The 26,709-nt window shown below is 36.9% G+C and overlaps 1 protein-coding gene across 1 annotated transcript in view; it reads left to right on the top strand.

Annotated features, from left to right (window-relative positions):
• LOC140150010 (atrial natriuretic peptide receptor 1-like) overlaps window positions 1–21,193 on the top strand; it is a 41,553-nt gene extending 20,360 nt beyond the window's left edge. The window contains exons 7-21 of the mRNA XM_072172013.1: window positions 4,342–4,459; window positions 8,347–8,409; window positions 9,569–9,646; window positions 9,788–9,892; window positions 14,206–14,277; window positions 14,856–15,018; window positions 15,943–16,092; window positions 16,621–16,789; window positions 17,204–17,353; window positions 17,676–17,799; window positions 18,199–18,267; window positions 19,074–19,248; window positions 19,834–19,932; window positions 20,398–20,489; window positions 20,701–21,193. Coding sequence (XP_072028114.1) covers window positions 4,342–4,459; window positions 8,347–8,409; window positions 9,569–9,646; window positions 9,788–9,892; window positions 14,206–14,277; window positions 14,856–15,018; window positions 15,943–16,092; window positions 16,621–16,789; window positions 17,204–17,353; window positions 17,676–17,799; window positions 18,199–18,267; window positions 19,074–19,248; window positions 19,834–19,932; window positions 20,398–20,489; window positions 20,701–20,769 — 1,696 coding nt within the window. The 3' untranslated portion in view covers window positions 20,770–21,193. The remainder of the gene's footprint in view (window positions 1–4,341; window positions 4,460–8,346; window positions 8,410–9,568; window positions 9,647–9,787; window positions 9,893–14,205; window positions 14,278–14,855; window positions 15,019–15,942; window positions 16,093–16,620; window positions 16,790–17,203; window positions 17,354–17,675; window positions 17,800–18,198; window positions 18,268–19,073; window positions 19,249–19,833; window positions 19,933–20,397; window positions 20,490–20,700) is intronic.
• Window positions 21,194–26,709: the final 5,516 nt, after the last annotated feature.

The following is a 26,709-nucleotide window of genomic DNA, read 5'->3' as shown; positions in this document are numbered from 1 at the left end:
TTTATGGAAGGCATAGCTGGGGTAAATTGTTTATCAAAAAGGGACTGCAAATAAAGCAGACTATTTATCAATTAACCTGTTTGGATTTTGATTCAGAAAACATGATGCATCAATATTTTATATAGTTCGTACATCCCTGGCCATAATTTTGAAATATTATGGGTCACTCTCAGTTAATTGACGCAAATAAAATTACGTTTTGCGCAGTCATTATCAAACACACAATTATGAAGATATTTATGAAATAATAGGCGAGTCGTGTTTTGTTAATTGAATCAACTTTGGATGATAGTAAAAGAAGAGGAACTGGTAATTTGTAAAAACATATTTATAATCAAATCAATCATTCCGACACATCCGACATATGATTCATTTACCTGATAGCACACCATTGTATTATCAAACGAGATGTGAATTTCTCTTCAACCAAAAGGCATTTTGGTATAATTATGACGAATGTTTATCGTTGATATGACCGGATTGTCAAATAATAACCGTTTCCACCTATAAAATAAAAGGTTTTCCAACATTACTTTAGTTAATTACTATAGTTGTATGCTTGGTTTTTAGTTGAAAGAATTGGACTATTCCAGTTGAAATTAACACTACCCCTGTGGAAGATTTTGGAAATGTCTTTCACAGAGGGAGTATATTTTTCAAATGTAATTGGTCAGGGTTAACCATTTTGAAACTCATACTCCCCTGATTATGCTTTACCTATATCTTCCACAACTGGAGTGAGTTTTTCAAATGGAAGTTACCCAATTGTCTATTCAATTTGAAAATCATACTCCCTCTTTGGAAGACTTCAGCTAAGTCTTCCACAGGGGTAGTGTGGATTTTAAATGGAATAGCCCATTGGGCACAGTGAACGCATGGCGTCGTGCCCTAACCACAGGAACCCTGGGCAAGAACCTCAGCGTTATGCATTATTTTTTGTACAAATTGCTTCACTGCAAAACATACAGAGCAACACTTATAAACACTTGAACACTTTAATGGCTAAGGTTTGTACACTGAATGTATGGGGGTGTTAATTTATAAACACCAAAACACGTACAAAAATGAAGATGTTTTTGCTTTTAACATAATATAGTGTTAAAGTGTTAAAAGTATTGTTTTTGTTATCTTGTGTTTATAATAAAATAAACATCTTCATATTTTCACGCGTTTTTCACACTATACCTTAAATGTACAAACCTTAGCCATTTAATAAAGTGTTCAAGTGTTTATTAAGTGTTGCTGTGCTGTTTTTGCATGAATTCCCCCTTACTAGGCGCTGCGATAATTCACTACATTTTATTAGGTTAAATAAAATATAACGCCATGTGTACACAACAAATAAAATTTTAATATTTGACGAGTTCTGTCAAATAGCAATTAATTCTTTTGTTAAAAAGGAAGCCCCGCCAGAGCAGTTCTTCTGGGGTGAACCAAACCACCTGCCTGGTTACCAAATTAATCAGTGACAAGGTGCTCATTGATGCACCTGTCAAATTTCTAGATAAACATTTTCATTAATTAATTTGGTAACCAGGCAGGTTTGGTTCGCCCCAGAAGAACAGCTCTGGCGGGGCTTCCTCTTTAATACTCAAACTATCTTTTGAACAAAATATTCAGCATTTGGCTCCATCAGGCGTGTCCTATCTCCTTCATCGCTTTTATCCGCATGATTTATTAGTCTGTTTCTATGGCACCGTCCACGTTCACCACACAAACGTTCCATCGACCTTTTTCGTTATTTTTTCAAAATGTAAGTCATTTTTATTTCAAAATATGTTTGAAGTCATAGGTGTATACCAAAATGGACTTTGATAATGCGGCTTGCCAATTATTTGTTCTATTTGTATTGTATTTACTATTTGAAGGTTGTTGCCAACTTTTATGGCTCTTCAAATATCTATGAGGAGTTTCAAGACGTCACGTGGCCCGCGGGAAAGACAGAAGCACCTTTAGATGAACCTTTCTGTGGCTTTGAGGGTGAAAATCCGGCATGTAACAATCAAGGTAAAATGCCATAAAATGTATTGTTATTAATAAAAATTCTTAACAGCGCACACTATCCTGACTATAGAAAGAGAATTTGTGACATCAATGCTGGCATTCAAAAAGCATAGATGAACACATCCACGTGTTCGCGCATGTGCAAACCAACACATCCTACATCCCTCTCTCTTACACCCCTTACACACATAGAAACCCCTTACACACCCACCCCGAACCACACCCCATCCCACCCCACCCCAAACACTACCCCAACACACCCCCACCTACACCCCCACCTGGAACCCACACCCTCCCTATGCAAACCTAATAAACATCCTGACACATACTGCAGTTACTGTCCGTTTTCCTATACACAATACACAGTGCTCTCACCATTGACGTGTGACCTCAACAAATGATGTATGTTGGGAGAATGGACACTTGCCTAGTTAACATCACTGTGTGAAAAATAACCAGCCAATATTTTATTTATTCTCCAAAACTTCTAGCAAATATATTTCTCTAACATGACCTAAAATTACAGCTAGGTTAGATGTTCAGAAATGGTCGTACTTTTGTAAAATATGAGTGAGGGCAAGGCATAGCTAGCCAACTCCCCGTGTTAATTGAATGGAGATTTGACCGAAAATATTGGTATCGGACCGCTCACTTCTGAAGGATGCCACAAAAAAAACGGTAAAAGCTACATTTAAATTATTCTAAATAGGTTCTAGAAAATAAAGTTTTGTAACATGCCCTAACGTTTTAGCTAATATAGATGTGTGGAGAGGGTCGAAGTTTTGTGTTTTAGGAAGGATATGTAAACGACAGATAACACCAAAAATATGAAGAAATTTCCAAACTGTGTTAAGTCAACAATCATTATGTTGCTCATTTTGAAGAATGCTGGTTAACAAAAAGCAGTTCTTTGTGTCATTTCGTGAACAATGGTACACATACCATTGTTTCCTTTCGTTTCCTTTATAATCGGTTACCCAACTGAAGCTGTAATACCAGCTTTATTGCGATGTCGCACATTGAAAACAGACACTTGTACACAACCAGAGAAGATCTGATTTAATCAGTTGAGCTGCTTCAATGAGTGTTATCTTGGTTTAATAGCTTTTAATGGGGTTTAAGTCCTGCAAAGGTCGAGATGAATTCTACTGTAGACATGACTGCATCATGATTTACATTGAAACACGCGCGTCTTCAGACCATTATGACTTGCAGTATTCTTTTATTTTGTTTATCGCAGATGAGCTTTCCACATTAGTTATTGCAGGTATAGCTATCGCTTGCATTTTGGCAATACTATTTCTTACTGCACCTTTCATTTACAGGTAATGTATTGTATTAAAATACTATTTTAGACATTCCATTGAATAAACATTGCAGCCAGTTAGGAGGGGTTAATCCCCCCCTCCCATGAGCTCAAAAGCCTTCGACCCCGCCATTCTTTGACCTATAATTAAAGCCATATTGTAATATTTGCTAATGGAGGACGCCCTCAATATGTTTCAAAATTCTGCTTTTACACGATTGTAAAGCTTAATTACGACTTTTAGCTGCTGTAGTTTTGTTAAAATTCAAGATTTTGAATAAACCGTCTTAATAAGACGCATATGTGATGCGATCAAGCCAAATCAGTCGGAACTCGGAAATATTGATTTTGACATATGGCCAAACAAAGGAAACTTTTCCTTTTGTTTCCTTTTATTTTGGAAACTCTTTAATTGCTCATATCTTTGGAACTGGTTGTTCAATTTCAATGGGGTTTTCTGCCAAATCTAGCTATTTAAATGCTTTTTACTATCCTATAGGAAACTGAAAATTTATTATTGCCGAGTTCCGACTGATTTTGCTTGATCGCATCACATATTACGATGCAAATGTTAGTCGAACGCGTGTGTGATATTCATAACACAGTATGTACGTACATGGCGTGCGTGACGATCATACACACACATCACAGGACGGAGTAACACGTATTGGCGCTGACAGTAAATTCCAGTTTTCATTGCTTACCTCAGTTGTTCGGCTCAAAATTAAAAATGGACATAGCTGAGGGTAAAAGCTAACATTTTATGGAAAAGAAGTACTATTTTTATGGAAATGATACAATATGGCTTTAACAATGTCGATACACCATACCATTGTGACAACTGCATAAAGGATGAATAAACCACTCATTCAATATAGCTAAAACCGGACCAATTTTAATCTTATATAATAAAGATGAATTCTGATAAATTTAACTTTCAACATCCGTTCTTTTATTCTTGATGTATCAGTCGTGTATTGCTTTTAATATCTAAGAGGATAATATTTTTATATGAATGTTTTGTTACATAGGAAAATGCGACTTGATGCTGAAGCTTTGAATATGTCGTGGAAAATTCGATACGATGATTTAGTCTTTCTAGATGCCTCTAAATCCATTGGCTCCATGTCAAAACAGTCTCTTTCACTGGTATGTTTGAATGCGTAATGCGTCCCGTACACGTACAATCAATATGATTGATCAATATTGGGGACACTAGATGCAAGATTGGATGCAAAATAACATTCTCTTCAATATTATTGAAGAGATCTAATGCGGTCCATATACGATCAAAATATTGGTGACCCTAGATGCAGGAGTGGATACAAAACCTACCATTGTGCGTGTTCAATGGTTAATTTTGTATCCACTCTTGTATCTAGGGTCTTTGATATTGATCAATGATATTGAACGTGGATGGGCCATATTATCTATATAGTTTGATTTTATTGACGGCTGGACAATAAAATCACTATTGAAGATCGTGTGTACAGTACACAATGGTAGATCTTGTGTCCACTCTTGTAACTATTATCCTTGATATTGATCAATCATATTGATCATGTATAGATCGCATAAGAGACCGTTCAATATTTACGCCAGAGGGCATTGGTGGTTTAAACAGAAAAAAAAACCATTCCTGCTCATGGTTCAAGTAACAAATTCAGATTTCCCCTCAAGACCCCCCTCCCAAAAAAAAAAGAAAAATCGGATTCCAGTTTAAAACTCTCCAGGTATAAATATTGAACGGTCCCTTAATGTAGTTGAAAAGATCACAATATAAATTGCTTATACAGATGACCTTTAGCTGTTTAGTGAGAATACGATATTATATATCAATGAGGAATTATTTCTCTGAACAGATTCATCAGGATCGTTCATAAATCACTGGTAAGCAAATGTTCTCAACACAGATCCAAATAGTAAATTAGGTACTTACTGGAAATATTTCGATTCCTATCAGGAATCTTGTTCACTCTGGTGTGGTGAGTGGTAGTGTTTCTAGATGTTATCGGCATACTTTGTGACGGATTTTGATGACGTCACATGGGTTGCTTGCCGATTGATGATCTGATCGTAGATCCGATCAAGTCTGTACGCCCAAGGACGTGGAAGGCTTATCGGAACGTCAACGTGTGTCCAGAATTTTTAAAAAGCACGGTTTTGCAACATCATTAAAACCACATTCCACCATCCGAAAAGCTCTTGTTCACCCGAAGGATAAGCGAGACCCCCTCCAAACAGCCGAAGCAGCCGAAATTCCTTGCAAGAGCTGCCCTAAAACATATATAGGGGAAACAGGTCGCTTACTAGCTCTTACTGTCCACTAGGCTAAAAGAACACAAGACTGAATCAGAAAAAGCTAGTGAGAAAACCTTCACAAGAGCACAGAGGAAAACTACAGAAACATTCAAGTCTGCCATAGCAGAGCATACTGCAACAAATAATCACGTGATTGGGTGGGAGGAGGCCAAAGTCATCGACCAAGAAGCTAACAAAACAACTCGTTGGCTCAAAGAGGCCATCTGGATTAGGAGCAGAGGCAACACCACCATGAACAAGGACGAGGGGGCGTCTAGAAACCATCTAGAAACACTACCACTCACCACAGAGTGAACCAGAGTGAACAAGATTCCTGATAGGAATCGAAATATTTCTAGTAAGTACCTAATTTACTATTTGGATCTGTGTTGAGAACATTTGCTTACCAGGAATTATTTCGGCAAGGAATATTCATTGAATCGGCAAACCTTATACAACTTGGGAATTTTCATGAGAAACCAGAACTACACATAATTGATATAAAGGGCGTTGACTCGAAAAATAAGTTATGTAAATCAGACAATTTCACGTCCTGTGGCTTTTATGCTAGATCTCGGGGCGTGTTCCTTTGTTGTACTAAATAATTTTCATATTTTCTGTGCACAAGGTCCTTGAATGAACATGAAAAAAATGCATCGCATGAGTATATCGTGTGGAGTAAATATCACATTAATATACAATCAGGATATGTAATTGTAAACTGCAATATTTGTGTACATAATAATCAAATGACTTACTGCAACTCAATGAGAAATAAATATCGGATCGGTTTTTACTTCCATAAAAAAATGGATAACACTGAGTCGTATTCAAACAAACCATTCCCATAAAATGATACTTCTACGTGTGTTGGTCAATTGAGCTACGAGGACAGTGGCATGACATTCTGCTCTGAGAGCCGTTTCTTAAAAAAATATACGCCTGAATAGCGAGTAGTCGTGGTCGCTTGTTTATTTTGAACTTAGGAAAAGTACGAAATTCGGTCGTTGCTTTAGAATGGACATTAATTCGTGAAAGGTTTAGAAAACCAATTTATCAATTGAGATGTTAAATTTGACTTAAATACAATTTAGACACTATTACAATTAAATCAGGATGTTCATGGTGTATAAAAAACACTCCAAATCTTTTTTTCAAGTGGAAAATCTTTTTTTGTTAAGTGGAAAAAAGCTTTCTAAATAATTATGTAAACTGCAAAAGGCTATCGCTAAAACACGCATTATCATGCTTGTTTTGCGTTTTGCACGTCTGCCATGGCTTCTGGCACTATATTCATATTCAATTATGCAAAGACGAATTATCGTCACCACATTAGCATAATCAGAATCTTCAAAGTCAAAATATTCGCCTTAAATTAAGATTCTGCATTTATATTGAAACTGGTGAAATCTCAAAAGTTCAATTAAAGCAGTAAATAATGCACGCAAAATATAAAATAAAAATATCGTTCCTACACGTAAATACCAACTTCGCGAAGTAGAGAATATTAACGATTTTCCCCGGGCGGTTTTCAAGGTACGTTTTTAATGAAGACTTATTGTATTGTCATTTTTAAATAAAGCGGTACTTAAAAAATCAATTTATTTTGCATGTACCCTTTTAATTTCGAGCCAAACAAATGAGGCAAAACAACGAAAATCATTATTTCATTCCAGCGTTTATAAATATCGTCAATGCTTGTATATCAGAAAGACATTCTTCGTATTCAGAATGCAAATCGATTTGTCTGATGTGCTCTCATGTCCCACAAAAAATACTGTCGAAACGCTCAAAACGCTCATTCCAAATCCTTTAAAGTGTATCTATTCACCATGATCTTTTCCCGGGGATCTTTTCATTTTACCCGATTGTCATTTCAAAAATGATGACGTGTTCTGAGATATTTTGGTTGTTTTTGTGATTTATATATTAATATATTAGTGCAGTATAATAACAACTTCGGCATTAAAATGAATGCATTTACCCGCAATTTGACACGGAGCTTTTTAAATCTAAAAAATTATTCAGATTTCTTCCAGGATTGCTTTGTTACTACCGTTGTAGGCTACAGTCCGAAATTATTTATATCATTATTGCTATTCAACCGTAAAGTCGGCCCGGTCAATTTTATATTATTTTGTGTTTAGAAAATATATATCATAAGCTTTAAAATGGTATATCATTTGACTTCAAACGATATCCAGAAGCGGGGTTATGGTTTGTTGAACTCTGTTCCTTCAACAAAATTGTAGCTTTTTTCGGTTCTACATGTGTCTCCTTTTCCACATTTCTGGTAATAAATATCAAACAGTCATAATTGGCGGTCATTTCAAATCATCCCCAAGTCAACGAGGTTCAGGAATGTCCTCTCATTGTTAATTGTTGGTTATACATACCTAGACAAAATGCAATGCTTTGTTATCCACCACTTGAACAGGATTTAGCCAAAGCAAACAAAGACAAGAACTATTTAAAGATTATATAGAAATAGGTAGAAGCTTATTATCCTCTTCAGCAATAGGATTATTGATTGGTTTAAACAGTGTTTGATGAGATACTTGTCGCAACGAATTGAGATACAACATTCACGCATATTTTACACTGTAACTCAGAATACAATCTGCCGAGTTTACGGCTCATTCGTAGTGTCCAGTCACATATTTTCTAGACTGGTAATGCACAGCAAATAATTTGACAAAACACTGTGTAACCTTAATAATGTATTTTGCTTGCAGGCAGCGTCTGGAAACACTGAAGGGAGGCCTGAACAAATTTTTGCCAAATTGGCCAATTTAGAGGTGAGACAGTTGAAAAGTAAAATTGAGATGTTGATAAAATGTTTATCCTATTTGTGTATACATGTTGTGCATGTGGGTTCGTTCAGTTTGCGGCGGGGTGCGTGTAGGTGTAAGTGTGGGAGGGGGGATTTCGGGGAGTATGTATGTGTGCATATAAAGCAAATGATGATGATGATGATGATGATGATGATGATGATGATGATGATGATGATGATGATGATGATGATGATGATGATGATGATGATGATGATGATGATGATTATAGAATAATAAAAGCCAATGGTAATGATGACGATGATATACAGACTTGACATTTATTATGGAATATTTTTTCTCAAAATTCCACGACTGGTCTGAACGGAATCTCCATAAACTGCACGGGCTAAATATTAATCGGGGTGTGTCGGCAGATGGTGTAAAATAATTGTTTGATAGAAAACGTGTTTTCCATAATTTTAAATTACGGTGCTCATAATGAGCGAATTTGCGTAAAATGGCGGATTTGGGGAGACTGAATTTGAGAAATTAAACTTCATCAGCAATTGACATTCATCACACTTGCAAAGTACCAATTATTTAACATGGGAGGAGCTTAAAATATGGCTCTTAAAAGTGATACGTACTCAGAAAGTTTGAATGGGCCCCCGGGGTCAAATGTTATAAACTTAGGGTACAAAAACAACTGCGCGGATTCCTGGTTGTCTAATGAAGTCATGCTGTTGCTTTGTGTACTGTAAGTTTATAACTTTCTGAGTGCGTACCACTTTTAAGAGCAATATTTTTTAAGCTTCTCCCACTTTCAAAACTTTCAGTTCAGTATAAAATGTCACCTCAAACCTCAATAAATTTGATAATATCAGAATAAGGTTGCTCAAATTCAGAAATTTTATCCCCACAAAAATCAAATTCAGTCTCCTTAAATCCGCCATAATGTAAACTAATGGAAAGCATATTTTCTGTCAAACAATTATTTTACACCATATCCCGACACACCCCAATTAATATTTAGCACATGCTGTTCATGGAGACCCATTGGAGTCTTGGAATTCTGCGACAAAATATTCCATATTAAATGTCAAGTCTGTAATAACATAAGATGATGATGATATAGCAATGATTCAAAATAACGATAATGATAATTCTTTCTATTTGTATACAGGGACGAGTTGTCGTTGTCAAAAACCTAACAATATCGAAGGTTGATTTATCGAAAAATGTGCTGAAGGAGCTACGGAATGTACGTTACGCATATTAAACCGCGCTAATAAATTACTAAATTAATTAAATTAAAGTTTATTTTAAACAAAATCAAATGCTTGATAACCATGATAACATAATTTACTTGATTTTGATATTAAATTATTATCCATTTCAACAGATGCGTGCAGTTGAGCACGCCAACATAACCCGTTTCATTGGCGCATGCGTGGATCCACCCAATGTGTGTGTCATTATTGAATACTGTCAGAAAGGCAGTTTACAGGTGCGTATTATAAGGGAGACGGTTTATTAAAGGAGAATTGTGCGATTCTTGCATCCACGAAAAAGCTAAGGTTATCCCCAAAATTTCAGTTGATTCCGATTTTTCGTTTTCGAGTTATGTATGATAATGTGTATTGCATCTACTCCATAGACCACTCTTAAGGGGGTACTACACCCTTGCCCAATTGTGTAGCTTTTTTTTGCATTTTTCTCAAAAATTATAGCGCATTGGTGACAAGTAAGATATGTATATAATAGGGGCAAGGACTACAACTACTGCACTGGAAATTCTATTTCAGCACAGACAACAGTTGTGGAGCTACAGTCAAAAATGAGGGAAAACCAATATTTGATCAATAAATCAGTAACTACTTGCCTTGAGTTCCTGAATTTTCAGTGCAGTAGTTGTAGTCTTTGCCCCTATAATATACATATCTTACCTGTCACCAATGCCCTATATGTTTTGAGAAAAATGCAAAAATAGGCACAAAATTGTCCAGGGGTGTAGTACCCCCTTAACAGAACATAAATACAAATTTGACGATATTTTTGCCAAGCGAATGAATCTGCAATTTAATAATATTTTTGGACACAATTCACACAAACATTATGCAGCCAGAGGTTTGCGGTATAAATATCTCAACCTTTTTTTAAAGAGGTAGTAGATCACGAAATGCCCCTTTCATTCCTCGAGCTCACATAATATGCACGCACCCCATGCACGCACACACCCCCATCACACACCACGCGCAAGAAAGAGTGATTTAATAATACTGAAAGGTATAATGTATAGATGTACCTGGTATAATGGAATATTTATAGGTTACTTATTGGGAGAGAAATTAGACAAAATAATGCACACGCGCTGATGTTGATGCGTCTAATGCACGAGCCCCGAAGGGGGAGTGCATTAGACGCATCAACATTAGCGCAAGTGCATTATTTTGTCTAATTTCTCGAGCAATAAGTAATACAAGTTTATTACTCTATTTCATACACGAGAAGAAAAAAACACATGATTTTTACTCTTTTTTTTGTAACAAATTATCACTAAAAATGTTGGAAAACAGAACCAAATATAAATGCATCAACCCGCCCGAAAAATGAATCAATCCTACGCGACGCGAACGCGCGCGAAACACAACACTGCGAGTAGTACGCGGAGTGCACAATATACACAATCAATGCATGTTTCGTACTTTTCTAACAGCTTTTCTGATTGGCTGCTTTGATATAGGAGTGTATGAAGTATGTATCTTGTCCATGGTGATACATGTTTCAGTGTCCATTTATATCTTCGTCTCCAGGTCTCACTCTACTTCACATATTTATTTTATCCCTCATACTCTCTACACCTCTTTATCGCTCTCTCCCGTTCTCACTTTTCACTCAGCTCTAGCATATCTATTTATTTTATTTTTGCAATAATTTCAAGCTCTAATGTCCGTGAATTTATTTACAAGACAATTATGAGTAAATATGAAAGTTGACACGCACACAATAAAAAGACTGTAATAAATTGCATTTTAATTTAGTTCGTGCGTCTTGTCGAGAATACAAGCAATTTGATTTGGTTTTCACCTATCCATTCGTCACGATATTGGATAGTCATATAAGACAGTGAGTGCGCCGGCAAGCAACGGCGGGACACTTGTAGATCCTCAATGATCGCGCGATTATGCGTTCGCGTAATACACGTGCACGAATTATCGTAGTGGATGCCGGCATCCACTACTCAAAACATTGGCCATCCCATCCATTATGACACGATATTGGATAGGCAAAAGACAAAATGCTATCTTTTATTCTCTAATTGTTTTGCTCTGTGCTAATCTTTTAAGGTTATTAAAAGGCATCATTAATCCGTACTGAAATGGGGAAATGTCTGGATATGTAGATCACATTGAACAGTATTTCAGTGGTTATTTGTTTCTTGTCCGATTTTACTGCGCTGTCTTGCGAATATTATTTGTTAAAAGCACTTCGGATATTTTCTTCATTTCATTTTGCCGTAGGGCTGTGTTTTACAATACAGGGTGTATCAAAATAATCTAGTTTGAAAAATGCCGCTAGATTAAATTAAACAGTATGAGGTCTTTGTGTACTGGGTTTTTTTGTACTCTGATCATATAAGTATCCATCAAATCTTTACTAATGGTCACACACCAGTAATTTTTCAACTGTAGGAGGACAAGATAATAATAATTTTGACCAAAGACCTCATTCTTTTTAATCTAGCGGCATTTTTTAAACCGTATACTTCATTTTGATACACGCTGTACAATAGTTCCTCAATATGTTTATACATTCATAGAATGACCTTCAAATGTTTTGGATGCAAAAACTAATACTCAACAATCTGAGGTCAAATGTTTAGCTATCAGATTATAGGACTGTGCCTTCGGCAGTTAGGCTCGTAATGATGAACATAAAAGGCCCGTATGCACAAAACAAGTTAGGCCTAACTTTAAACCTGGTCTAAACCAGGTCTGTCATATGGAAATGTTTCTATACAAAAACGATTCTCTTATAAACCATCATGCGCACAGTTTCCACCTCGATACACCTGAGCACACATTTTCGTCCCCAGAGCTTCCAAGCAGAGAACAACAAGCAGTGAATGTCTCCACCACAGTCTTTGATTACACTACACGGTTGCGCGCATAGCAATGTAGGAGCTGTGAAGCTTCTCGCTGAAAAATGGGCCTCTTTGATTGGTTTTTTGTTGAAACCTCAAGTGTTCCCTTCATCCCATCAGATTTTTTTTTATCAAGCGAAAGATAACACTTCCCCCTAAAAACACTTTTCATCACTAGGTCAACAGATAACACAATTCAATGTTATAGCAAGGCGAATGTAGAAAATCTGTTGAAAACTACCTATCCAAACACATTTTTGACCAAAATGTAGGTTTTAAAAGTCAAAACCTTAAGTGTTCCTTACAATATTTTTGAAATTTTATGTCATTAAATGAAAAACCACACTTATTTTGTCAATGTACTAGAGTCACTAGAATGGGCAATGGTTAATTATCTTTAAATGGCAAATCTTGTGCAAAAAGTTACTATTTTCGCCTGTTTTGTCATACGGTGGTAAATTCGATGAACTCGGACTTTTAAAAAAGAACGCTTACAAATTGATATGTTACCCAGTTTGGTCCGTGAGGGACACATGCTAATCCATGGAAAATCCATGGACCGTTCCAAGCTCACACAATACAAATGCACAAGCCTGGATAGCCAGTGTAGGCTAATAAGATTCATCCTGGCCAAGATAGGTTTGATAAACAAAGCAAGAAATGGAAGAATATCATGATATAGCCAGGAAAAGGAGAAAGGAGAGAAGGCCACTCCCAAACACAATTGTACAAGTTTACTCTTAGCCATTACTTCGTGAGAAAGGAAATTGGAATCTAACTTTAAACCTGGTCTAAACAACGAGGATAGATAGAAATCCAAGACTAATCCAAATTAAGATTAAAAAATTTAATCTCTTGCATTTGGGTTTCAATCTATTACGTTGAAATATGGTAATCTAATCGTGGTGGGGCAGTATTATTTAAATCTCATTGTCATAATCTGATTGTATCTTTGCATCTATCTTGGTTACCGTAATTAAGATGGGGTCTGGTGGACCATGTCTGTATGTTCTTTTTTCCCTTCCACCAGGCCCAAGTACAGGTGAATAAAAATGGAAAAAAAAATTTAGAGAATAATAGGCAATGGAGCCATAATTTATTCGGTCTTTCGATCAGCCATCGATGCTTGGTCGATCCTTACTATGAAATATCAATTGACTATTGTAAATGGTGATAATATTTAATAATTGTATGTAATGTATTGACCAACAACATGTTACATTGATTGTATTTGGTTCATAACCTTGTGAATATACACGATGTGTTTGATCCAATCACAGAGCGCTTGCGATTTCCACACATACGTATCATTCGCCCGTACACCTATTTAAAATCCCGTCACATGTGTGTGATTTTGAATAGATGCTCGTGCGTATGATACGTACTTTTGGAAATCGCAAGTTCTCTAATAAGTTTTAAATACCCGGACGCAAATACAGGTTATTGAAACGTTTAGACGATAGCTCATTAACAACAAGTATCGAAGCAGCATCGACGATCGATCCAAAGATCGAACAATTTTGGCTATGGTGCCTTATTTCAATTAACAAAAGTAAATAAAAATAAATAAGCACTGAAAAAGTTCTTTACAAAATTCATAATTGGCATATGTTTTAAGCAAGCATCAAATAACATTAGGATATTTTAAACCTTTGACCTTTTTAATTTTATTTTAGGATGTTCTTCAGAACGAGTCTTTCAAGCTGGATGCGTCATTCAAACAGTCACTCATGATAGATATGGCAAAGGTATGTGGTAATAGATTATTAGACCTGTACTCTCCCCCTTGGTGTAATTAGGTAAATGAACCATGAAGGTACTTCGTCTTTTATAGTTCGCAGTCACTTTTAAAAGATTAGGGTGTTAACCGTGCCGGTGCCCGAGAGGTATTCTCTAGGAAAGGCTGGGTACATATGTGCCGCCGGTATGGGTCGCAATTCGTCGCAATTTCACCTCTTAGAATAACAATGGGTCTTTTTGTTATGCTGTTACTTTGTGCATTGTTGTTTTTACCTCAACAGTTACAATGTGAAGAACTGTATTTTACATTTGTTTTTATATAATGAGCTTCTAATAATAATGAACGTCAATAACAATAACAACAAAACAACAATATCTAGAAGACATCCCATAATTTAATATAATAGAGCGCTGTCAAAAACATTTGAAATCCCTCGACAATAAGGATGATAAAATAACAAACGCATAATACGACGACTATATCTTATAATTTATTTGTACTGTTTGCATTTCTTTCTTTTTTCTTCGGTCCAACATTTTATATCTCTGTGTTCAGTACAATAACAAGTACCACCTCTCCTTTCAGGGACTCCATTACCTCCATGGCAGTGTGCTGGGTCTACATGGTCGTCTGAGTTCATCAAATTGTACAATAGACAGCAGATTCGTGTTAAAGCTTACTGACTTTGGACTACATGAATTCCAGAAGTCAGCTAAACAAGAAGACACTACAACTTGCAACAATGACAGTAATAATATTTGATATATTCTATAAAATAAAACGTATATACATACAGCACCCGACACATTTTAACAGTAAATAAATCAACGAATAACTTTTGATGTACGTAGCGTTGTTGACCTTTGGGTCAATTCCATAAGCCTTCGCGCTTGTACCCCAGCAACGTAGATCGCCAAACTCAAGCCAGTACGTTGTCGTTTCCTTGAAAACCACACACTGAGCAACCCGTTACGAAATGTAGGGACCTAACAAAAACAGCACCAAATACTACAGAAATGGTAAGGGATGAGATCAAAACTCGACCGCCGGTGCCGGGCTGTTCCGTCCGGTTGGAGCCAATTTCTATTGTTCTAAACAATAGAATGCTGTACAACCACCGGTAACTGCCGGTCGAGTTTTGATTTCATCCCTAACTGAATTTAATTTAGAAAAATACATTTAATTGAATTACATATTTCAGCATATTCAACTTTACTGTGGACCATTGTTTTAGCGTTTTATTGCTGAATAATAAGTGCAAGCACACGTTGTCCCGTTGCCATACAAACTCTACCATAATGGCGAATGAAGCCGACTGTGTCCCAAAATTGGTAAAGATAATCGGGCAACACAGACGAAACGTACCAAATTGATAAGATGTGCTTGAGTTCCTAAAATTTAGAAATAATTACATGAAATGAGTAATTTAATATTATCATTATTTATCATTACCTATACACGAAAGAGTAGATCTAATATTTGGTGCTGCTCTTCGTAGAGCGTTTTCAATTCAGTGTTTGATTTATAAAGAACTGGCAACAAGCAGCTGGATTAGATGACTTCATCGGTTCTGCGAGCAGGGCGCTTTGTCCTTATCTACCCCATTAGACCCCAGGGATTTACCGAAAAGGTACATTTGTATTCAAAGTTATTATTTCGTACCATTTTGCAGAATTGTTGTGGCGAGCCCCTGAAGTCCTTCGAAATCCTCTTATGGATCCAACGAAAGAAAGTGACATATACAGTGCTGGGATGGTGATATATGCAATCGTTACGAGAGATGAGCTGTTTGACGATGAGCGATTGGACATTGGAACAGATGGTAAGTTATTCAGTCTAATGTCTCTTAAAGATTTAACTTTGTCACCTTGGAAGGGGGTGTCAAAAACGTCTCAATTGGTATTTGCATCCAAGAGATTCCACACCCCTGTTTCAATTTCTCCGCCAGCGTTGTGACTGACAAATAAAACATAGGGTTATTTGTGTGTAACCTCGTTAGCAGTTTAGACCCACAAAATGTGGCAATTAGTAACGCTGTTCTGGCATTTCTGCCGATACAATAGAGGCCGTCAGCCTTTCGCCATCTTGTGGGTACACTACGCGCGTCGGACACTACGCGCAGGGCGCAGCTTCCCATGCAGCTGTTATCGCGCATTGACACGGTGATTTTGCTGTCACACGCATGGAGATCGAACGACCATCGCAGCATGTACCCACAAGATGGCGGCATATGACGTCACCCTGACGGCCTCTATAGGAAAAAAAAATGCATTATAAAATTTCCCTCAAGCTGTCATTTGAGCATCCTTCTTCTGTCTTACTATTCTATATGTTTCTCTTTTGTTTTTAGCAATTTTGGAAAAGCTTAAATCAGGCGGGGAGTCCGTATTTCGTCCTCGTATGGAAGTGGATAACGAGAGCAAAGACATGTATCCGATAGTGCAGCAATGTTGGTCAGAAAAACCCGACGATCGACCACACGCTAAAGCTCTTTTAACAGGTTTACGAAAGCTGAACAAGTAAGAGTCGAATACATTTTCTTGTGAGATCAAGACTGAAGGGATTATAAAGAGATTACAACTATTTTCACGATAACTATCCTGAAGTGTACGCTTAAACGCGCGCGATAAAATGTTGGCGCCTGGTAAGGGGCTGTACAGGGAATTAGGGAAGAAACATTGGGGTGATCGTTTCTTTAATAGCTTAATCTAAATCTAAGCCACAACTGACCAATCAATTGACAGCATTAGCGCATTAAAATTTGAGAGGTCTAATTAAATTAGTGAAGGATGGGCTTAACTTTAAGTTCTAACTACTTTCGAAAAAGTCGCATAAATGGCTAAAACAACAAGATTCGTATTTAAGGAGCTATATATTACCATAAAATGGGGAAGATCAGTAATTGGCCCTAACTTGTGTGTTACTTTTTTCAGAGGATCAAACAGCGAAAACATTTTAGACAACTTATTGACAAGAATGGAACAGTATGCAAACAATCTAGAAACACTGGTGGAAGATAGGACTGCAGCACTTGTGGAAGAGAAGAAAAGATCAGAAACACTCCTATATGAAGTTCTTCCGAAGTAAGCTCATTATTTAAAATTTAACGCTATGAAAAAGATATTAGCTACTCAGCTCTCAGCTTAAATTTGTGTAAATCTGTGGTCAGCAAATCTTTGTAATTGCGAAACATTGCTTTGTAGAAATGGCGTTCTAGATGCATTACTGGAAGCGAATCGCGAATGTCATTAATGGGATTGAACTTGGTATTTTTAAAACTGTGCAAGAAACGTTAATGAAGATCAAGCCTGGAAGCGGCCGCGCCTGGCTATGCCATTTCACTTTAACCTCCAAACAGCTGAGACTTATTAAGTGTAAATGTTTATTCGTTTGTCTTTTATATAGATCAGTAGCAGACCAACTTAAGCACGGCAATTCCGTAGATCCAGAATCGTTTGAAAGTGTAACAATATTTTTCAGCGATATCGTCGGGTTCACGTCACTCTCTGCAGCTAGCACGCCTTTGCAGGTAACGTCGGCATAGGTGGCCTTAAAGAAAGGGTACTTCTGATTCGGAGTATTGGCAAATCGCAACTGTATTTATTTACCCCAACTATTAAACAAAAAGAAAGAAACTTAACAAACAAGCGCACAAACATCTTGCAGTCAACAATCCATAGAATTATTATATCACTTGAACATCGAGTTCATTTTTGGATGCTTCAATGTAGCGTGCAGCCAGGTTTAATGGAGTGGTTAACGACGAACTATTACATAATTATGATTATTATCATTATTACGGCTTTTATTTGGCGCGTTTTCAAAAGATACCAAAGCGCTTTACAATATTAAAAACATAAACATACAAACATTTACAAAAATATAATAGTAATTAAAATATATTTTATAATATCTCTTCTACTTTCAGGTAGTTGCCTTACTTAATGATTTGTATACATGTTTTGATAGTACAATTGACAAGTTTGACGTCTATAAGGTACGTTTGGATATCAGAATCGCTATCGACAGGCTAGTCAAAACTGTCTTTTCATTGTATATAAACATGCAAGGTACCTTGCGCGATTCGCCGAGCGTGGGTAGTGACCCAATCAAAACACAAAACATCTGATAACGTTGCCCTCTACGGTCAATCTAAAATACAAAAGGACGGGTTATAGATATCTGGGGTTCGTTTGTATGCGGGATAACCTTTCAAGAAAATGAGTCATCTTACTGCAAAATTTGAACAGTTGGTAACAGGTTACGCTGGACTGGAAGCATATTTTGTGGTCGGTGTATGCTTAAATGAGTTAGAATAGGACATAATTTGTTTGAGGAGTTAAATTTGAACAAGCTCGCACACAATAATGGGTAGCATCTTTTGATAAGCATACTCACTAGGAGACACAGATACGGTCGGTTGAAAATTCCGTGAAAAATATATAATGTAACACAGATTTTCCACGGAAAATTGTCTCCTAGTGACTGGTTATTCTGTCCACTTGAGTATTACATCCAATTTTAACATAGTTAAAAATATTACGTAGAGAATATTTGACGCCGCTGCAGACTGTTTCATCGTGGCTGCACTACCAAATCCGTATTTGTCAGAAAAGGAACTTATTAATGTACTACACGGCGGCGCTATAACGAAATGATTATTGGTTGACTGCGGAGGCGCACTTGCAGCTAGCGGTTTAGCGGTACAATTTATAATGTTTAATGGTAACAATTATGGCAGACGATTCTATATAGTTTTCTGAAAACCATTTTGGATTATTTTTCTTTCACCATGTCGTGCAGGTTGAAACTATTGGTGATGCATATATGGTGGTGTCCGGCTTACCACTACGCAATGGCGCTCTGCATGCAAGGGAAATAGGGGGTATGTCATTGGCATTACTTCAAGCCGTTGATTCGTTTAAAATAAGACATGTCCCGGACAAGAGACTACAACTTCGTGCAGGGGTTCACACAGGTAAGGCCTTTAATTACGTCTGTGTTGTTGCTGTGTAAATCTGTAATTCATATTTATTCTACAGCCCACAATGCACCATTCCATGGTATACTTCCGCTGACGATATTCTCATGTCCCATCGGATTTTATGCATTGTGTTGAACCGTTTTGAACCTCGTGTGAGGTTATGAGAGTAATCCCACGCAACCCTGGAATAGTGCATGATGGGATAAAGAATACTATATAAAATGTATGATCAATCGCGCCATCTAGTGACAACTAAACATTATTTCGTCTCAGTCAATGCTGGCGTTGAGGATGTCAGACCTATCCACGTAAGTTGAATGTAGCAATTGGACGTTCAATCAATCAATCAATCATCAATCAATCAACCAATCGATCAATCATAAATTAATAAATCAATCAGTCAATCAACCAAATCATTCCATTTATTCATACATCATGTCTCAGAACAAGAATACACTCACAAGTAGCAAAAACATGAAAATCAACCATCAAGAAAATGTTTGTACATGTAATACACCCTCATAGACTTTTACAGACAAGTTTATCTATTTATTTGTGTGTGAATGTTTCACCCTTTAGGTCCATGTGTAGCTGGAGTAGTTGGTTTGAAAATGCCTAGATATTGTTTATTTGGAGACACTGTCAACACGGCATCCAGAATGGAATCCAATGGAGAAGGTGCGTTTTGTTTAACAAATTGTGACAATTTATGTTCTATAAGTACAAAAAAATGTTTACTCCGTTTTAGACGTTTCACCATCCGTGACATCCTGACTGATGTTGTGTTTTCAGCTCGCCACCGCGATTTTCCGCTAACATTCTTCCAGCTCGAAAAGGCTGCCTTTGCGCAACATTAGAAACGCACAGAAAAACATAATATATTGGCTTTGATTCGCAGAGGGCAAAATGTCAGTTTGAAAAAAAAAGTCTTTACAGTGGTTTACAAAATCGGTATTGTTGGTGCAGCACATAACAGGAAGAAATCGCAGTTGTACAAGATATGTTGTACATAAAATCTCAGATTGTTCTTTAAAATATCAAGTTAGCTTTTCAGGGTAAGATTCTGTCTCTATACTTTAAGGTGTGCATATTTTTTTAATTATACAAAGAGAACTGGGAATGTGTTTACTTTTCCATTTATAGCTTTAAAAATCCACATTAGCTCTTCAACCAAGAAGATATTGGACACATTTGAGACATTCGAGACAGTACTTCGTGGAGAAGTAGAGATGAAGGTATTTATAAATAAAAACTTAGCGATTAAACTATAACTTGATTTATTCAATTATCTTTATTGCAATATCATTATTACTACTATAACTATTACAAAAAGCCGTATTAGTGCACTGTTATGGATAAATACAAAAACACGTTGTATAAAGATGGACAAGCAAATTTAAAATAGGTATGACATAACTCGTTATTTCGCTTATATTTTTGCTTCAGGGAAAGGGCACACAAACAACATACTGGCTGATAAACAACTCAACCGAAGGCAGAGAATCTACTGCTTGAAGACAGTGGATCCCATGTTTAACTCACAGGTCCACGTCATACTCGACATATTAATTGTCGTAGCCATCGTGTGATAATAATAAGATTCCCGCATATTAATAAAGACCACACTGATTACAAAAAGCCGTCCTTGTTATGAAGTGCCTTCAGACAGTATAATGCAAAAGGAACGGTTTATTATTATTTAGGGTTCGTAAGTATCGGAAAACCACAGCAATATGCAAGGACCAGATTCTCATACATTTCTCTTAAAAGGCGTGTTATAGCTGTGCTTTATATGTACGGTGTGACAATGTTGCCGTAGTGTGGAAGTACACCTGCGACCATGCAAGGTCACCCAGCCCGGGACCCCGGCGACAGATGCGAGTACTCATCATGAGCAGTTACATAACTGTCGTAGATTTACAATTTTGAGTTTATAAGCATTCGGTACCGACACAGCCAGTGTATATCGAGAGTGCAGCCAGTGACATCCGCAATGGTCACGGCTACGGCCCCGGTCACGGCCCGTGGTTTTTCAACGCGGTAAAGCAGCCGCTCAGTACAGTACAGTTAAGTTGACCCACGCTCTCTGCCAAAGTTTTAATATTAAGCACTCTATAACAGTCTTAAAGTGAAAATATTGCGCAGTTCAGCGCGGTGATGGCGCCATCTGTTGTAATTAAGTAATGTCGTTGCATTTACCAAGGTTCCGCAAGATTTTGTCAAGTTAAAAATGCCACTTCCAAACAGCCTGTAAGCCATTTCATACTTTAATCAAGCGCAAGGAAGCGACGGCGACAAACGCTGACAGGCTTGTGATGTAGGTTCAATTTAGAAGAGCCCCGCATGGCTAGCCTCTTCTAAGTTTGACCTACATCGCAAGTCAGTCAGAACTAAATATATAATGTTCATCCCACGCCAGTCTTTACTCATACAAAGATTCTTGTCATTTGATTGGCCAATCATTGCTATTGATAATGTTTGCTATTTTAGCGGCCAGCTGCAAAAAGACTATTGCACTCCGCGTGAGTGCAATAGTCATAGCATACATGACAGATACGCGAGCGTAGCGAGTTGTTTCCACCGGACTCGCCAATAGAGGTTATCCGTGTTCTATAAGCTGCATATCCTATTAGCAACTGCTATACCTTGTTTAAGACTTTCAAAATAAGTACATGCATGTGCAACCATGACTGTTTCAAAATAGCCCGCCACAAGTCATGCAGGTAACTCCGAGGTCGTGCATTGAATTGGTTTGAATGAGGAATACTACGGGAACCAGCATGAGTAAAGTGGGTAACCTATATTATATATCTGAGGTATTATTTAATTTATTTTGTTTTCCTGGTGATTTATGAAATAAAGTAGAAGAGGAATTTATATACGAATTGTATAAAACAAATAGTGAACGTTTTATTCGTTCAATGGAAAGAATTCGGTGAAATATGAACTGTTCCATACAACTTGGCAAAGCCTAGTTGAATGGAACAATCCATATTTCACCCGTGAAAATATTCTTTCCATTGAATTCACAAACATTCAATATTTGTATACTACGTGAGTCTCCGCGTTCATTGATGTCGCTTCCTCACGTTGTAACAAATTTCATACTTAGAGACAACCCGACACCCATTTCACACTTATACTAAATGCACTTACTAATGTAAAGTGCTTAATGGTAGCATTTTATCATAGAGACTTGGTTGCAACGCTACGCCATCTCAAATAAACAAATGAAAGGCGCATTTGGTTGAACCATCAATCTGAAGAAGTCATTCACTCCCGAAAAAAATTGACATATTAATTGTCTTTAAGACGGGTCAGAGGGCAGCATGACCTAACGGTGTTCGCACTCAAAAATTTATATAAATAAAGATGACACTCTCAATCAAAGTCAAAACCAGACTGCTTCAGGCACTCATATTCCCCATTTCAACCTACGGATGTGAAGCCTGGACCCTGAAGAAGGCAGACACCAAAAAGATCTCAGCCTTTGAACTGTGGTGCTACCGTCGTATCTTGCGTGTCACTTGGCAAGACAAACACACCAATGAATGGGTACTTGCCCAGATCGATCCAAAAGTAAGACTCTTGACAACAGTGAGAAAACACAAGCTACAGTACTTTGGTCACGTAGCAAGAGGCAGTGCAGGAAACCTTGCTAGAACCCTGTTGCAAGGAAAAACACAAGGTAACCGAGGCAGAGGACGTCCACGCACATCATGGGAATCAAACATCAAATCCTGGACGGGAATGACCACATACACTGCGATCCAAGCCACACAAGACAGATGCAAATGGAGGCTCATCACAAGACTGGCTGCAACACACCCCCATGATGAGGATGGTACCTGAGGTGAGGTGAAAGATGGCACACGATACGGAATCGTATGTTTTTATAAAGCGGATCCCAAGGCTTGATTTAAGGGTTCATTTCGGCTCCTTGTGAATGATTTTCGTTTTGATGTTTCAAGAACCGCAAAACCTATGGATATAAATGCGATTATGATATATTGGCTTCCTTGCCTAACACATCGAAGTAAGTTTTTTTAAATTTAAAATGGCAAACATATGGCTCCTGCCAGGCTGCCATCCGACTCGCCTTACCTCTGTTGGCATAATTGAAAACTACATAAGGATAGTGGTAGCTATAGATATTTTAACATTGTTGACACTACAAATGATATTTACATTAAGTATTTATATTACATTCGAAGTAATTTATAATTAGATCGTAATTTATAATTAGATCCATGTGCACTTTTTATATAAACAAGTCCAGTAATCCAATCACATTTTCACTTTCATATTTAAAAAAAATAATTTAATTACACAATGGAATACAAGGGGTAGAAGCAATAGACTTAATTCTTATCTACTATAGAAATGGCTGTAATATATTAATTTAGTTTAAGATTACATTTGGATAGAAGTTTAAGAAAAAACACAACTCGCCCACTCACCGCACACATGTGCCTACACCCCACAACAACGCACCCCAACCTCCACCCACGCACTTAGCTGCATTCACCCGCAACTGTGGACCCTTTGACTTTACAGACAACGGAGGACATTTTAAAACACTAAATTCTTTCTAAAGCGAGGAAGTCCACAGTTGCGGGTGAAAATAGACGCTTAAGATATTTGTCAACTTACTTGATAGTTGTTCATAAAATGGTCTGTATCATGAAATAATGCAACATTGCCTGAATAAAAGATTTTTGAAATAAAGTAAATGTTGTAAGAACTCACTTTTATGATTTTGAATTCGTTTGATTTAATTTTCCACCAACCTTACCCGCCTTTAAATTAAAGCTTTACTACTAATTTACGTCATCAGCTTGTAATCGTTTTTTATTACTGCGCGCGAAAATTAAGGGATGGGATATGAACGTTTGGACAGTATTTATTGTGGGACATTAGAGCACATCAGACATATCGAATTGCATTCTGAATACGAAGAATGTCCTTTTGATATCACATAATTTTGATTTTTTGAAATTCGCAATGTAATACACATTTTATGGCAAATGATTAAAAATGATATCTTTGATATTTTAACAGTACTCTAGTTAACTTTATAAATCTGATGATTTATACTTAAAGTGTATGTAGATGGGGAAAAAGCCGACGATCAATTTAAAATTTGACCTTTCGTATTGAAGATATGGATTTTTTCCCAAAATACAAAAAACAAATTAGGTCTTTTTGGGAAAATATCCATATCTTCAATATAAAAGGTCAAAATGTTCAATTGATCGTCTGCTTTTCCTCCCAGCTACATACACTTTAAGAATATATCATTAGATTTCATTTTCATTAGACTTTCAGTCTCAGCTATCGACGCATTAAGAACTGCAAACTGCAATGGTGATTGTTTGTTGAATATTTACCTTGGGTCTTTTTATCTTTTCAGTTTTCGTTAGTCTTTTGTTCAGAAACTAAAAAAGTGCCAATCAGCTTATTTCAATAGAGGTCGATGCCTGTGTCAATAAAGGCTGGATAAGACAAGATTATGGAACACCGGTATTTTTAGTGGTCTAGCGCCCCTCTCGTCTTTGATGTTGTTGGTTCTCATTAATGTGACAAAATGCAAATCTGAATGAAAAGGTCCACTTTTTTGAGTAAAAACATTAGCCCTTTTTCACAAAAGGTCCACGTATGAGCTTTCTCCCTCTTTTCTCTTTCTCCCTCGCCACCTCCCACTCTCACTTGTTCAGTCTCAAGTATATTGAGATGACTGACAAAATTCAGCTCCGCAAAAATAAACATTCAAAAATATCGGGTTAATTCAAATAAACTGAATAGCATAAACTTAACTCATCCCTCTTCTACTCGCCTACCAATCATCTCCTCACCTCTCCTCGCCTCTCCTCTCCTCTTCTATCCCATCCCTCCACCCGACCATCTTCTCCTCTCACCCCACTCTCTTCTCTCTCCTACTTCGCAATTTGCAATCTTTATCAGTCTTGGGTCAATGAATGAAAAATAATACACATTTAAAGTAGATTCGAGTCTGCAATCTTGTCTATAGCAATTATCTGATTACCAATTCCAATTGCTACGGCAATGAATGAAATCATTAAGTAGTTTCGCGTGAATGAAATACTTTTGTATTGCATGCTTTTACCGCACACACGAGCTGTTTGATAATCATATTGACCGATTTTTGCGTGATTACGCGCACACGTAGGGCCTATACCTAAAACACTGACTAGTATACATTTTAGACTATTTTTGCGAGCAAGTCACGCCAAGGCTTTTAAAAGTACACACACGTAAATGAAGCCATGCAATTTCTCGTGAATTTTGTACCGCAAAATTTAGATACTTCTTTTGTTTAAATGAGCACGTACCAACTTACCTGGAGTTTTGAAGTCAGAAATTTACATAATTTACGAAAACGTTTTTGGTTTTGGTAAAAACGTTTTAATAACATTGCGGGTTGTGTAAAGGTAGTGAAAACATTTTATATTTTGCAAACATTTTTACCAAATATTTTGTCAACACCCAAATAACATTATGTTAGAATATTTGCAGGGAGATATGTTTATGAATGTTATGAAAACATATATTTTATACCCTTTATATACCCTTTGTATAACCGACAATTGAACGTATTCTGTCAACCTTTTCTAACCTTTGGCGAATGATGACGAAAACGTTTTGTGTTTGCTGGGTTGCTTCAAGTTATTAATAAGTGACAAAAGGCTAGAATAAATGATTGGGTCACACCTTAGAGGCTAACACTTCAGAATATTAACCAATGACATACGGAAACGGAAACAAATACGAAAACAGAAACTGAAAAGACCCTAAGTAATCGCATTTCCTTTGAAAGATTTAACAGATAATGCATTTTCAATATAATAAAAGCTAGTTGCATATTAAAACTTTGACGTTAGTGACCTTGAGATGTTTTTATTCGTACTTTGCTGAGGGAAGTGCAATAATTATGTATCCTGTTTATAGCAAGTCCCTAATTTATTTAAAAGATAAAGAAAATCCATTTATCGTTTCATCATCGGATTTTTAACGCATATGCTTGCTTGTTTATTTCTTTTTTGCAATTTCGCGCGTACCTAAATTACATGGTCAACTGGATTGTACGCCAACACAGATCCTGAAGTAAAAGGCGAATAAGGCGCAACGTCTAATTTTGGCCTTTAGCACTATCGGTTCCCCGATATGTACTGATGGCTCTTTCTATCGTACCCTGAACATTTACACAATTCTTTTGTTTGTTTTGTTTTTTATTTAAATGAAAGACGATATCATTACTTCAATGTTTTGCGTGTGTTTTTGCGACAAATACTGCATTGGAGAATTTGGCTCACATCCCTGGACCAATCATCTCCCAACTTGGGCTATTTCAGACCAATCATCCACAAGCGTTTGAATCCATAATAATAGAAAAGTACGGAAATTCGGGGGAAAATGGCTAGTTGAGGTTCAGGA

The sequence above is a fragment of the Amphiura filiformis genome, chromosome 4 (assembly GCF_039555335.1).
Source record: "Amphiura filiformis chromosome 4, Afil_fr2py, whole genome shotgun sequence".
NCBI classification, from domain to species: Eukaryota; Metazoa; Echinodermata; class Ophiuroidea; order Amphilepidida; family Amphiuridae; genus Amphiura; species Amphiura filiformis.
This window is presented reverse-complemented; position numbering and strand designations above follow the sequence as displayed.